At 40.2% G+C, this 15,014-nt stretch overlaps 1 protein-coding gene across 6 annotated transcripts in view; it reads left to right on the top strand.

Annotated features, from left to right (window-relative positions):
- Positions 1-15,014, top strand: part of vps8 (VPS8 subunit of CORVET complex) — an 83,230-nt gene that overhangs the window by 52,331 nt on the left and 15,885 nt on the right. For all 6 annotated transcript variants that reach the window (XM_039783334.1, XM_039783332.1, XM_039783331.1 and 3 more), the window contains 11 exons: positions 930-1,049; positions 5,129-5,185; positions 5,549-5,631; positions 6,360-6,444; positions 6,756-6,854; positions 7,735-7,824; positions 9,319-9,365; positions 9,497-9,641; positions 11,932-12,021; positions 13,163-13,345; positions 13,431-13,512. In XM_039783334.1, the coding sequence (XP_039639268.1) occupies positions 930-1,049; positions 5,129-5,185; positions 5,549-5,631; positions 6,360-6,444; positions 6,756-6,854; positions 7,735-7,824; positions 9,319-9,365; positions 9,497-9,641; positions 11,932-12,021; positions 13,163-13,345; positions 13,431-13,512 (1,081 nt within the window). The remainder of the gene's footprint in view (positions 1-929; positions 1,050-5,128; positions 5,186-5,548; positions 5,632-6,359; positions 6,445-6,755; positions 6,855-7,734; positions 7,825-9,318; positions 9,366-9,496; positions 9,642-11,931; positions 12,022-13,162; positions 13,346-13,430; positions 13,513-15,014) is intronic.

Raw genomic sequence — 15,014 nt, 5'->3', positions numbered from 1 at the left:
AGTTCAAGGGGGCCGAATACTTTCGCAAGGCACTGTATTTGTGAGAGTAAGCTAACAGGATTGTAGAGTTCATGATTTTGACCTTGTTGTCTCGTTTCCCTGGGTTTTGAGAGGCCATCTAGTTCTACAGTGATTTGACATTACAAAAGTAGGGTGAGATAATGCCTGAAATGAAAAAGTCTTCTCTGATCAAGGGGGGAACAGGCAACAAGGTCAGTGTTTTGTAAGCGCGTGATATGTGACACAAAGTATAGTGGAATGACCTGACTCTTGGAGAACTCCGTAAGTTTGAAGGAGATTAAAAAACACAGAGGTTCAAATTTAACAATAGCAGTCTGTCTTTATGAGCTGGGAATGAGAAGTCAAGGTCATTTGTTTATACAATGTGATACATATCGTTAGACGGATGAAGCAGAGAGAGGGAATAAAAAGTAAAGGTTCTGGGTTAGCCGGGATCAGATGCTGGGAGAAACTCTGTCTGTTTGCTAGGTTGTAGCAATAGGCTGTTTTGTCTTGAAGTAATCTGATCCGTATGCATACGCTTTTGTATTTTGCAATATCATTCACTAAAGCTTTTTATTAACTTTAACTGGACGAATCCTGAGTCTTATTTTGAATCCTGAGTCTTTTCCTCTCATCTACCAGTAAACGAACACTATTCAGTGACCATAGAATTGGAGTCAGATTAGCCTGGCCTTTTAGAGCCAGACCGGTCATTGGTCACATTTTAGATTAAAATCTTACAGTAGCTAGAGTATTAAAGTTTTTGTTTATCTTTATTACACAATATCCCTGTATTTTTGAATACCCAACAAACACACTAGGAAAGCATTTAGTTTACTTTAAATGACGGTTCTATTAATATCATGAAATACTACAAAAGTTATTATTTTTCTTTGCCTAATAATTATGTCTTTCTGGTTACCTAGGTGATGGTGGACAACCCAGACTTCACTCCATCCCAGGTGGGCGGGCTCTTCACCTTTTTGGCTCGCCAGTTGGCCAAGCCAGACAACACACTTTTTGTGAACAGGAAGCTCTTTGATCAGGTAACCAATCAGATCCCCTGAATACACCAAATATTTCATTATAGATCATACCATGCTGATACTTTCACTCACTGGTATAGGCTGTACAGGCAAACGCTAAAGGCGTAGGGTACTGTATGGGTGCATAAGGGACAGGAAAATAAGTAAATGAATACATAAAAATCAATTTAAAAAACATGCTTTTGTATGTTTAGATAGTGGGGGCAAAAGTGTCGCCATGCTGTTCTGACCATCTCTTATAGCAGTAGTTGGCGGAGGCACACACAGACCTCTCTGCAATTACAAAGTTTTCAGCTTTTACCGCAGCTGGCAAATCGTTAGCTAGTAGCAGGGTAACTCCAGTCTTAGGTAAGGACTACTACTCTTACCTTTACCACTCCATCTACAAGAGGGTTTTTTAAATGCACCTTATACGATGGGGCTGACATAAAGGATGGGATAGCCTCCTCACTTTTAATATCAATGACTCCCTGGACAAATGATTGCCTCCCTCATAAGTTTAAGAAATAATACCTGGGGTTTTAATTACACAACATACTCTCGTAAGGTCATTGCCAAATACCACCCCATCTGGAGATACCCAGCCATCAGAGATAAAGGCTTTAAATTCTTCAGGTACCTCTGTTTTTCCCATGCATGCCGGAAGCTTTGCACTCTGCTGTGTGATTTCCTTTTCCAGTAGCTCTGAGTTGGAACCAACATGAAGAACATTACCATGACCTGGTGTCAGAGTAGACACTATCGCCATCTCATAACTGACTGGAGGTTATATTTTCTGAAAATGTATTTGACAGGATCTAGGATCATATCCAAATCAGCACATGCATTGTGCTTGTAATTGATGAAAGTGGGTATTTATAGTATGTAATACAAAACAAATCCAAATCCATTAACTCCTTAAACTTCTAAAACTCCTAAAGGATTAATTCAACTGGTAGCAACTTTTATTCTCAACTTTGGTAGTCTAGAGGTTAAAGGTGCCCTGCCATACAAAACCGTTTTTTTTTTGTTAGGTCCATATGTGTTTGTGTTATGTGGTGAATGTGAAAATGAACTGCTACCTCCTCTGTCAGCTCTAGCCACTGAAAAGAAATAAGCAGAGAAATCAGGCCAATTACAAAAGCTGGTCAGTCTGACATCATATTGCCTGAGCTCATTACTATTCATGAGCTTGCCCAGTTGGGCTGGGTAAAGGATTCTGACAGCCAGGCTCTCATTGGCTAGCTGTTAGCCAATCAGATTCAAACAGCTTAGCTTGTTGAATATTGATGAGAACTGGCAGAAATTGAGCTTAGTCTTCCTGTAGGCTTTCTATACCACGCTAGAATGGCTTGAAACAAGGCAACCAAGGCATTTTTTCCACAAAAAATGTTACAGAGTCCATGGTAGAACTTCAGACATCACCACAAAGTAATGAAATACATGTGGCAGGGCACCTTTAAGGCACCAAACAAATTTCTGAGGTTCGAGTCCCGTTTGGGAACTTTTGTTGAGAGGCAAGATAAGATACTGTTGTGTCTCTTCTGTCGACTTCATGGTAAAGGCATAAAATGCTCTTTTTCATACACATTCCAGCACAATAATTCATACTGATATGTTTTACTTGTAATTAGCAGAGTAATATTCCGTTGGAGACTGCTGCTGTTGTGTGTCATCTTCCTGTTTCTCTCCACTCCACTGTTCCACTGTCCACACAACTATTGAAGATGTGGGCCTGTTAGAGGCTGTGACAGTCATAGCTGATCACATCCCCACTGACAGTTAGTCAGTGATAATCCAGAAATGAATACAACCACTAAAATATACTATCAAGACAAGAGCTGCACATGAGACGCTCCAGATATGGATCTGGTGGACACCCACACACCTGCTAGAATGGCAGCAAATCGTCTATGGCAGACAAGATGGTGCCAACACAACAATACGCTGTTGGATTGCCATTAGCACACCTCTATTGCCCCTTCTCTCCCGCTGCAGCATGAGGCGGTCACCAGGATACCAAACTCATCTTGCCTCTCAAGATAAAAAACAATAACTGCAACCCTCCTACAAGCTAAAGCCCTATTCGCACGGGATAAGTATTATCTAGGGACCTCGTGTAAATTATAAATTACCCACCCACATCTGAGTTTCATCTGGCGCATTCGAACGGGATAAGCGAAGCCTGTGATTTTACTCGAATTTACTGACATTAAGCAACAGTAGAAACATAGGTGTGGGTAGCTCTGCTACGTGTGTTTGTGTGTGGTCAGATCTCGAGGACACACGCACACACACACACACACACACACACACACAATCTCAGTCAGTCATCGTCCGAACTGCGACCTCTCCTTTTTCTTTCTCTCACTTTTTTCTCCGGGTGGTGTCAAGCAGGGTCCGGTTAGATGGATAAAACAAAACATTTCACCAGGTTAAAATCTATTAGCTCAAGCTACGCTTGATTTATTTGTAACATTAACCTCTAATTATGAAGTGAGCCCCCTCGCTTGATTGTGCATTATTTTTGATAAGCTATTGCTTGGAGATGTCTTGTCGTTATCTCTAGATGTATGATACAAACATAAAAAATATACTTACCGCATGCTGCTATACATGTCATCCATCGCCATTTAATCATTCTTTTTGTCTTCGCACTTGTGGTGGTTTTCATCTTTCTCTTTCTGCAAATTGTATATGATGTATAGCGACATGACCCAGCACCCAAAACACTCCAACGCACCCTCCATTCTTCACGAAAGATGGATAAAAAGGCGCAAAAGAAGGAAATAGGTACCTTGAAAAAACAAAAAAGCCCCGCCAAATCCTGGACAAATCAGAGATGCCGATTCGCACGGGACTAATATTATCACAGGACCTCCGTTTTCGGCGAAATATGGTAGGTCATTTGCGGGGGAATTATTACTTTACAAATTACAGACATGACCGACTCGCACGGGATTAAGACCACAGACAACCTCCGCGATTATTACAAATGACTGGAGGTCACCAGGTAATACTTATCCCGTGCGAATAAGGCTTAATGTCGGTGGAAATCTAAATAATTCAATTCAATTTCAATTCAATTCAATTCAATTCAATTCAATTTTATTTATAGTATCAAATCATAACATAAGTTATCTCAAGACACTTTACAGATAGAGTAGGTCTAGACCACACTCTATAATTTACAAAGCCCCAACAATTCCAACAATTCCAGTAATTCCCTCAAGAGCAAGCAGTGCGACAGTGGCGAGGAAAAACTCCCTCTTGGGAAGAAACCTCGGACAGACCCAGGCTCTTGGTAGGCGGTGTCTGACGAGCCGGTTGGGGGTGTGATGAACAGTGGCGATAGTAGTCACATTAATAATGGAACAGTGACTGGATGTAGCGGGAAGCTGCAGGGTTCAGCAGGACGCAGCATGACATTGCAGGGCATCGCTGAGCTCAGCAGGGAGTGCAGCAGGACCACGGCGACAGCTGCAACCAGGGTCTTGGTGCCAACGTTCTCCAAGGAAATACGCTGGGGGAAAAAAAAGCATAAGGACTCCGGGGAGTAAACTCCCCAGAAGCTAGGATTAGTAACAAGCATTTCTGGGACGGGCTGCACACAAATAGTAATAGTAATAGTAACAGTAATAGAAACAGTAATAGAAAGGGAGAGGAGAGAGCAGCTCAGTGTGTCAAAGGAAGGAAGTCCCCCGGCAGTCTAGGACTATAACAGCGTAACTATAACAGGTAACTAAGAGAGACAGGTCATAAGGAGAGGTAGCTAAATACACCATACAAAGCAGTAATGAGAGGAACAGAAGGCTCTTCTGATATTGTTTCACAGCGATTATGTTCTAAAGCACAAATAAACACACCCACGCCTTCTCGGGAAGGTGCCACATTGTTTATGCATGTTTATGAGTGAATACAGAGCTTCATCATGACTTTTGCGTTGATTTGAGGCGATGATGAGCAAAGAAGCTGTTGGGAATGACAACAGGCTGCACACCCTGCGCGCTATTATTGGCTGGAGGTTAAACACCCATGTGGGGCTTTGCCCATAGATGTCCCGCACACAGGAAACTAAAAATAAAAATCTGTCTTTCCAGGTTCTGGAGTTCCTGTGTTGCCCAGACGATGACTCCCGACACACTGAGAGGCAGCAGGTTGGTGAAGAAAACACATAGCAGTTCCTTACTCTTTTTTTTTTTTTTTTTTTTTTTTTTTTTTTCTGTCTCTCATATAGATACAGTATATATACACTTTATGGTGCATTCATGTGCACCTTGTTAAACTAATAGTGCATTAAATTGCACTTCGATAATTTTGAGAAACTCAAACTGTTGTTACAAAGTACCCTTCTGCCATCTAGTTCCTCTTATTGCTGCATTGTCTTCCCGGTTTAAATCGAAAATGTTATTGAATCATGTACGTATGTATGTATAGATAAAATCGCTGACACAAGTCTGGGATTTGCTAGATAATGCCATCATTTCATGTGACTGGTCTTTATTGTGACTGGTTTGTAGGTTCTGCTCGAGCTGCTGCAGGTTGGCGGTGTGGTCCAGTTTAATGAAGAAAGACTGTTGGCTTTGGCAGAGAACGCTAAGTTGTGAGTAGTTGACCAAAGACTGAAACCAAAGACATTTGCAAAATCGTATCAAGTAATTTTAGCATCTTGTACCTTTTCATATTTTCCATGCATTTTTTTTTTTAAGTTCTATATTTTGTAACTTTTTCGGGTTATGAGTTTACATCCTTGGTCCAGGTTTTGCTAAATGTAGTTCACATTTTCCCCTGATGGTGCTTCACTTAAGCGAAAAGAGCCTCTTTAGCCTCTGCATGTTCCACTTTCATCACCAGCTGCTCTCCAACTGTGTGTGTTGCCTGTGTGATGCTGGGCAGGCAGTGTACAGTAGGTCTGAGCTATCTCGCTGAAAACGGCGGTCTGTTGATGTGGCAAACAGAGTTGAGTTTATGAGAACACTGGGACTGAACCAAACTGTAAATTTGGGAAGTGCTGAGTTATAGTCCTTTGAGCAATGGTTAATTTAAATATTGACGTCCCAATGCGATATTTCGTGAGACAATCTTATTCAAAGTATCAGTAAGTTGGTGCTCAGTGTCACAATGCTGCATTTAAAAAATAGGAGAAATTTTAAATAGAAAAAAATCTAGAAATTTTAAAACTTGGTTAGCTCAACTACCTGTGAAAACATGGAACATGGATTTAAGTCATAATAATAATTTATACAAGTTACTATTTTGTAGTCTTATTCTTATTTTAATGTTATGTGGCCTCAATTACATATCTTTGTGTCTCCCTGTCTGGTCCTCCAGCTACCAAATCTGTGAATTTCTTTATGAGAAGAAACATCTGTATGACAGGATCATTGACTGCTACCTGAGAGACCCCCTCAGAAAGGTAACATACATTTCAGATTCATCAAACTATACATGCATTTGGTTGATATGTGGTACATTTGAATGTGAGCATTTACATTATTTATGTTAGTAGGTTATGATTGGCAAGCTTACCATAAAAAGGGCTAGACAGCTTGTGACCTTGTATTCCATCACAGGTGTAACAGATAGTCTGGCTGTGTTTTCTTTATCTTTGATTGTTTAAGAATGTAGAAGACCTTTGTTATTGTGGAAGTCCTGTTTACTATTGTAATGTAATTTGTGGATTCATATAAAGCACTTAATGTGTGTGTGTGTGTGTGTGTGTGTCAGGGGGAAATCTTCAGCTACATCCACAATCTGATGTCCATGCCTGGCTACAGCCCTGAGGAGAAACAGATGGTCAAGGACAAAGGACTGCAACACATACAGGTCAGAACATACTCAAACAAATATGATTATCCCTTAAATTCTAGGCAGGTTACGGTGGTATCCGGCTAAGCAAGGTAGAAAGGGGGTCCATGTCTTCCAGCGCTTCCTGTGGGATCCCGAGGTCCTCCAGGGTAGATGAGATATGTAGTCAAGCATGTTCATAAGGGGTTAATAAGACAAACGTTTTTTTTTTTATCCATCCGTCTTTGTCTGCTTATCCGGGGTCGAGTCGCGGGGGCAGCAGCTCCGAACCACATTAATGAGCTCTGACTGGGGGATCCCGAGGTTTTCCCAGGCCGGTCTGGACATATATTAAGGCCTCCTCCCAGCCGGATGTGCCTGGGATACCTTCCCTAGGTAGGTGCCCAGGGAGCATCCTTACCAGATGCTGAACCAGCTCTGCTGGCTTGTATCGACTCAAAGGAGCAGCAGCTCTACTCAGAGTTCCTCAGGGATGACTGAGCTTCTCACCCTATCTCTAAGGGAGACGCCAGCCACCATCTTGAGAAAACCTATTTTGGCCGCTTGTACCTGTGATCTAGTTCTTTTGGTCATGACCCAGCTTTCGTAACCATAAGTGAGGGTAGAAACGGCTCAGCTCCCTTTTCGTCACAACGGTGCAGTAAAGCAAATGCAATACCGCCCCCGCTGCACACATCAGCATCTTTTAAAGAGCAAAACCTTTACTCTCAGCAGACAGAGAGACATGAGGGTTGCCAGTCTAGATGGAGGAGATAGCACACAACACAGCCTCACAATCTTTGATTTGTTTTGTGAACTTTTATATTTGCATCAGTAAATATTAGGAAGACATCTCTAGCTAACAATTTGTCTCTAAGTAATTGTGTTGACATACAAACCCTCTAACATATCTTCACAGGAGCTTGTGACCCTTGACCCCAGCAAGTCAGCTGACCTAGTGGTGTTTCACTATGCTAAAGAGGTGCAGCAAATCATCTCTGAGCTTCAGGTAAGGTTAAAATAAATGTTATTATAACGTCTTTATCTGTTAATATTTGTGTTGAAAGTCTACCTGCATGGACTATCATCTACAAGCTATTACATAAATACAAACAACTAATTTCTGCACTAAAACTGTAGAAGATCATTTTTTACTTTTACTAGAACTAATATCATGATGATGCCAGAGAGTTCTTTAAACCATGACTAAAAAGGAAAGAAAGCTTCTCAGTGTGAAATGTAATTAGCTGAATGCTGCCTGAGGAAGAGCATCAAGCTTTAAAGGTATCAAAACCTGAGTAGTTCGTATCCAATCCTTGTCTTGTGTTCTGTATGCCTCTCACTACCTGCACTGTGTACACAAAATGAGCACAATGAATTTCACACTTGAATTTCACACTTTTACATTGAGCAGCTTTCATCCATGTGTTCCTGCAGACCTGTTTGGAAATCGGTTTTGTTTTTTGTTTTCTAAAAAATTTAAACTGTTTACTACTGAGTTGAAGTTACCAGTACTGCAATGCATTTTAAAATAATACAAAAAGCACAAGCTATGTAATCCATCTGAAAACCATTGGCATTTTTACAGACTATACAGCAACACTGAGGACAGACTGTCTTGCTTATTCAAAAGCACATGAAATCAGCTGGTGTTTAGGTAGTGTGATCAACCATACCTGTACCTGCTGTGCTGCAGCTGCAGGTATAATGTTGCCAAATAATGTAACATCTGTCTCGTCATTTCCTCCTCAAGATGCTTCCCCCCCTGAAGATCGTGACGGTCGTCGGTCTCATCTTGTACTAGCTGCGAGTTTGTTTTTAACTAGACCCGTCCATTTTGTACTCTTCCACAAAGGGTCCCACATTACTTTCCACTGGTTAACTGGCAGGAGGCTTTTATTGTGAAGAACTTTTTAGAAATGCAATGTGTTTTCATAGTTATAATTGCAGTTACATGAGGTAGGTGTGTTTGGAACCCTCCCAGCATGCACTGGGGAAATATCATTTTATGTGTGTTCCTGTGTTGTGACTGGTGACATTTTCTTCAATGTTTCAACACTGTTAAACTGAAAATCAGCTTTTATTGCATTACAAATTTCCAGCAGTGAATTCTTCAGTTAATACATTGATAAAGGTTTAGTTTTCAATGTCAAAATGGTCAATGTCAAATTAAATGCTATATGATCTGGCCCCATTGGTCTTTATACAGTCCAAATCGTTTAGTTGAGTTAATCAACATAGATCAAATTTTGATAGTGAAACGAGTCATTTTACAGGGGTTATAGACATGTCTATTAGAAAAATACTTTTTGGGTCAGAGGGTATCACGTGATGGTCCGGGAGTTACAGTTCCACTGCTTTGGATTTTGATTGATGAAGTCCAGCGCACTTCCTGAGGGGCTGGGTGACATGGGTTAATATTTTCCACTGAATCAATCTCTCTTTTTTTCTCTCTCTCTCTTTATCTCTCCCTCTCTCTTTCTCTGTATCTCTCTCTTTCTAGGATGACCAGCTACTTTTCAAGTTCCTCAACTGCCTCCTGGAGCCACGGTATGGTGTGCGTCCTGCTCTAGTGATAACTCTGCTACCTCACTCCTGCATTTCTTCTTAATTTGCCTCCTCTTCTCCCTCTTTGTCTCCACCTTTTCTTCCTTTAACGTCTCATCTGCTCTGTTCTTCAGGGAAGGCCACCATTCAGGGACCAACCTGCCTCTGGAACGTGACCTCCATGAGCTTCTGCTGGGCTTACTGTGCCGCTTTGCCCCCCAGCAGCTCCTGAGCTTCCTGCAGACCTCCCAGCACTACAGACTGGAGGAGGCCATACAAGTACTATCTACTATACTTTAAATATATTTATTGCATGCGTTTGTGTACAAGAGTTAAATACCTGCACAGAGTTCATGTTGCAGCAACAGCTTGAGTAGTTTTCCATATGACAGTAGTGATGCAGTAAGTAAGTAAGTAAAGTTCATTTATATAGCACTTATCACAGACAGAGTCACAAAGTGCTTCACAGGCCAAATAAATACATACATTAAAACAGATCAATAGTCAGAAAAAGCACAATAAATCACAATAAATCATAGTGAAACAAAAAAGCATAAATACAAAATAATACATTCGGCAATGTGGCTCGATGAACGCTTGACTAAAAAGATGCTGAGATCTTGAGCTGTTTTCTTTTTAAAATTTCAACAGATGAAAGGCCCACGAAACGCACTAAACACACTAAACCAGTACCTCCCAAACCTTTTGTGCAGGGCCCCCCTTTTGTGGATATAAATATTTTCAATATTTCTTGAGTTGATAGCACCATCGCAACACTAGGATGTTTTTAGTCTCGCTTTGCCAGACCCTCCTCCAAAGTGCACTGAAGGAGAGTCTGGCTACTCCACATAGCATTCGGGGATGGGAGGAAAACATGCTCTGGTTTATTAGCATTTCTTTAAACCAATCAGAATTGTCATGCGCTGCAAAATAGTCGTGTGAGAGAAAACTCACATAGTCTAGCTAGCTGTCTCAATTTATCATGCAGAGATCTGAGAAGCAGTCAACAATAGTCTTCATAAATCCACCGAATTTAAAAATCCAACACAAAGAAAGCAGAAGGAAACGGAAAATACATGCATCCGGCGGAATTTCCTGCAGCACCGTAGCAATCCTGGAAGTGGAATGCGAAGGATATAGACTAGAATGTATTAGTGATGCGTATTGTTCCTTAATTATATATGTAGCATGTGCACAATGCGCATACACTTTGCTTCTCTCATCTACACGCAGCAGTTCCCATTTTTATACACTTGACTGATATTAGAGAATACCCTCACTGACGATTTCAGAAAATTATAAGAATATTTTTTAAATATTATAGTGACGTTACAAATTACATACAAGGTATAATATGATAAGAGTTCATGAGGTCACTAAATCTACCTGAAACGTTTGAAGTTACAATCAGGATAATACAGGAATATTATAATAATGCTGAAATTCTAAGATTGTTTCAGTATGTTTCTATAGTGTTACTCACCACATACTGCTTTCACTTTTATGCAGTCCTGCTGAATAATATAACACATCCGCTGCTCCCTGTGTGCCTTCAGTATATTTGTTCAAATGTTACAATTTTACAGTTCGACTGATAGACGTCAGTGATGAAGTGGAATGTTGCATATCCATTTAAACTGTGAAGGGGTTCATGATATCAGTAGCTGAGATGGCTGATAGGGGTACAAATATTTTCAGTTAGTTGCACCTTAGTCTTGCATTGCCAGACCTATCTCCACAGCATTGTGGAGTAAGGTCTGGCTACACTACACATACCTTACATTCCAGGATATGAGAAAAAAACAGTCTGGGTTGTTTGCTTTTCTTTAAACCAATTACAGTCTTCTTGGATGGCGCTACGCTCTGGCTGCAGTAACAGTGGCTCTGCAAAATAGTCTTGGGAAGGAACTTGTTTTGGTGGAACATTTGTACCCCGGATAAGAAAATGGCACATAAAATCTTAAACAAAGCTGTGTGTACTTTGTCCATAGCAATCCCGCCAATCGGTCCCAAAATGTCCCAGTAAGAGAGTAAATGCCATAAACATATTTGTTGTAAATCTTTACAATCATTACCCGAAAGAACCAAGCAGTCCTGCCTTTTTGCACGATCCAAATGTTCTTTTAAAACGTATTTTCAGCGTGTAGCTCGAAGTTTGTTGTTGTTTCCCGTAGCTGAAGGGATTTTGAGAACTGCAACACACAGAGAGCGAAAGGTGAGGGACATCACGTCGAATATCAGGCAATTATCCTGGAAATGAAGTTCCGTTGATCCAGACTAGCTACGCTATTAGGAAGTAAACATTCAATCACATAATTAAATGGCCAACAGGTAAATAAAACAACTGTCACAATAGCATTAAAATATTTGTATATTAAAGGATGTAATGATATATTGAAAATGTAGGGAACTGCATCATACTGCAAACAGTAATTATTTTATTACCAGATGGGGACTGCTTACCTGCACTTGTGAGTCTGAAAGCATGTCTCTCTCTCTCTCTCTCTCTCTCTCTCTCTCTCTCTCTCTCTCTCTCTCTCTCTCTCTCTCTCTCTCTCTCTCTCTCTAGATAACACAGAAGTACCACCACAATGAGGCTACAGCCTATCTGCTGGAGAAGAAGGGAGATGTTCATGGAGCTTTTGCTGTCTTGTTAGAGGTAGCTACAAAACACCTACAGAGTAATAAATCCTTAGATTTTCTAATTAACTAATTATTCATAATTTATCAATTTGACACATCACTACAAGAGCTCTAAAGTAGTAGTGGCTAATAAAAAGTGCCAGGAAATACTCAGTGAACCCCTTGGACTTCCCTGCATTTTTGCATCATTTAGTTAGAAAATGTGGTCTGAAATTCTTCAAAGTCGCAGTTACAACACTAGTTAACCCGTATTTACAGTAGTAGAGTTTTAGACCACTTTGCCGTACAAAACGGTATAATCTTCCTGATATTTCAGTCTTTCATTTGGATTTTTAATACTGATATATTTCATCAGTTTGCCAATTTGTCAAAAAAGTAAATTTTACAAGTTTACATGGAAACTTTATTTTTATTCGTCACATACATAAATTACAATGTACTAAAATTCAACTACTACATTTGAACCCATACTAAGTATGGCAGCAGTGAACAGCTATACACCACGACCACTCTACCTCTGAGTCACAAGCCACCATAGGGTGTTTTTGTCTATAATCAGACCACATTTTATGGATGAATTATGCAGTGGCACTGACTGTGACGGAGTGGGTCTATATTTTATTATTATATTATATATCACAGGTCTAGAATACATCCATGAACGGGAATGGATGGCTAGCAGAAACAAAGCTCCTTGAGCAGAAATGGATAGAGAAAAGGGTCTTTTGTATGGCAAGTTGAGTTTCAAATCCCTTCCAGATGGTTCTCTCGACAAGACTAAAGTTGTTTGCATGTGCTGTCGATGTGAACTAAATTACCACCAGAGTATGTCCTGTCTCAAATACCACTTGAGCATTACAAACCTAAAAACCTTTTAAATTACATTTTGATCAGATAAAAAAATTTGATTAATTGCCACTTAACTAGGACACTCACACGATTAAAAATGTAATTAATTGAAAGTCCTAATAAATATATATTGGTTTGCATATGGTGTTGTGGAGTAGGAGCATACATTCATATAAAATGATAATACTCTAATACTGTACCGGTAGAACAACTGTACTTAAACCAAGCAAGTACATGTACTTACTTTCACCTCTGTTGTTTAATGTAGCTGTTATTGTCACTAAAGCACTTTAATACTCCCTCTGAAGACATTGAAGGAAAAACTAAATCTCCTCACTGCTGAGGGTGACAGAGGAGTTGAAGGAGATGGAAGACTGAATAAAGAGGAGAGTGACAGTGAATCAACTCTGACGAGAGTAACGGATTCACTGAATGACATCATTGCCTTGTGTCATCGAAGCTCTGACAACCTATACCAGCAACAAAGAGAGGTACAGTGCACTGACAGTACGGTGTGTGGCTGGCTGGGGGGGGGTTGACAATGTCTCCTCATTCATTCTTTTTACTTCCTCACAGGTTCTGTGGTTTCCATTGCTGGAGACCATGATGGCTTCTCAAAAACTAGTAAAGGGGCTCAATGCCGAACACACATTTGAAGGTAAACACACGCACATTTGAGCAAGGATGTCCGAAGTTATTAGGCCCTAATCTGGACAGAAGTCCTTCGCTGTTTTTTGTGTCATGAAAACTAACCGTGCTTTGCATTAAAGCTCCATTGTGTAATTTTTTGAGTTGATTCTTAGCAAAAACCCCTTTGTTCTTTCAAAAATATGTGCTCATTCATGTGTAATTACTTCCACCAACTAATCAAAGTAGAATCTGAAAGGGTAGAATCTGCCATTCAGAATCATTCAGAATACATACGAGCGACTCGCTGGAATGACGGCCGCCATGTAGCGCCTCCATCTTTAAAATACATTAGCCAAAGAGGGACATACCGTTGTGTTCAAAATAATAGCAGTCCAACATCATTAACCTCATAAATCAAATTTTTTGGTAGAAGTGATATTTCTACATGGCAAATAATTTACTAGTAAGCAGGCTTCAAAATTAACATTTTCGTCTACCAGCCAAATGGCTAATGAATGTTCAAATATTACCAGCCATTCAATAGATTACCATTGGTTTTTTGGCTGGTGAGTGAAGCAAATCTACCAGCCACTTGCATATTTCACCAGCATTTGGCTGGTAAACGGTGCTAATTTAGAACCCTGCTAGTAAGTGTTGTAGAGTAATAGAAAACCAACAGAGCCAACAGTCATGACATGCTGCTGATTCTGTGTAATTGAATCTGTAATTGAAAGGGGCATGTTCAAAATAATAGCAGTTGTGTTCACTTAGTGAGGTGATTGATTCTGTGAAGACACAGGCGTCAATTATATTTAAAATATAATAACTTAAATATATTTAAGGAAGGAAGGAAGCAAATGTTGTGCATGCTGGTTATAGTGCATTTCACACTGATATACTTAGCAAAATGGGTCGTTCCAGTCATTGCTCTGAGGAACAGCGGACTTTGATTAAAAAGTTGATTGGAGAGGGGAAAACATATAAAGAAGTGCAAAAAACTATAGGCTGCTCAGCCAAAATGATTTCAATGCCTTGAAATGGCATCCAAAGCCTGAACGACGTGGGAAAAAAACGGTCAAATACCATTCGAATGGATCGAAGAATAGCCAAAATGGTAAAGGCTCAACCAATGATCAGCTCCAGGAAAATTAAAGAAGACTTAAAGTTACCTGTGAGTACTGTTACGATCAGAAGAAGGCTATGTGAAGCAAAGCTATCAGCTAGAAGCCCCCGCAAAGTCCCATTGCTGAAAAAAAAGGCATGTACAAAGTACACATTGACTGGCCAAAGGAGAATTCTGTGGACTGATGAGAGCAAAATTGTTCTTTTTGGGTCTAGGGGCCGCAGACAGTTTGTCCGATGACCCCCATGTACTGAATTCAAGCCACAGTACTGTGAAGACAGTAAAGCATGGTGGTGCAAAAATCATGTTATGGGGATGTTTGTCATACTGTGGTGTTTGGCCTATTTATCGCATACCAGGGATCATGGATCAGTTTCAATTCATTAAAATACTTGAAGAGGTCATGT

The sequence above is a fragment of the Perca fluviatilis genome, chromosome 19, assembly GCF_010015445.1.
Source record: "Perca fluviatilis chromosome 19, GENO_Pfluv_1.0, whole genome shotgun sequence".
NCBI lineage: Eukaryota > Metazoa > Chordata > Actinopteri > Perciformes > Percidae > Perca > Perca fluviatilis.
This window is presented reverse-complemented; position numbering and strand designations above follow the sequence as displayed.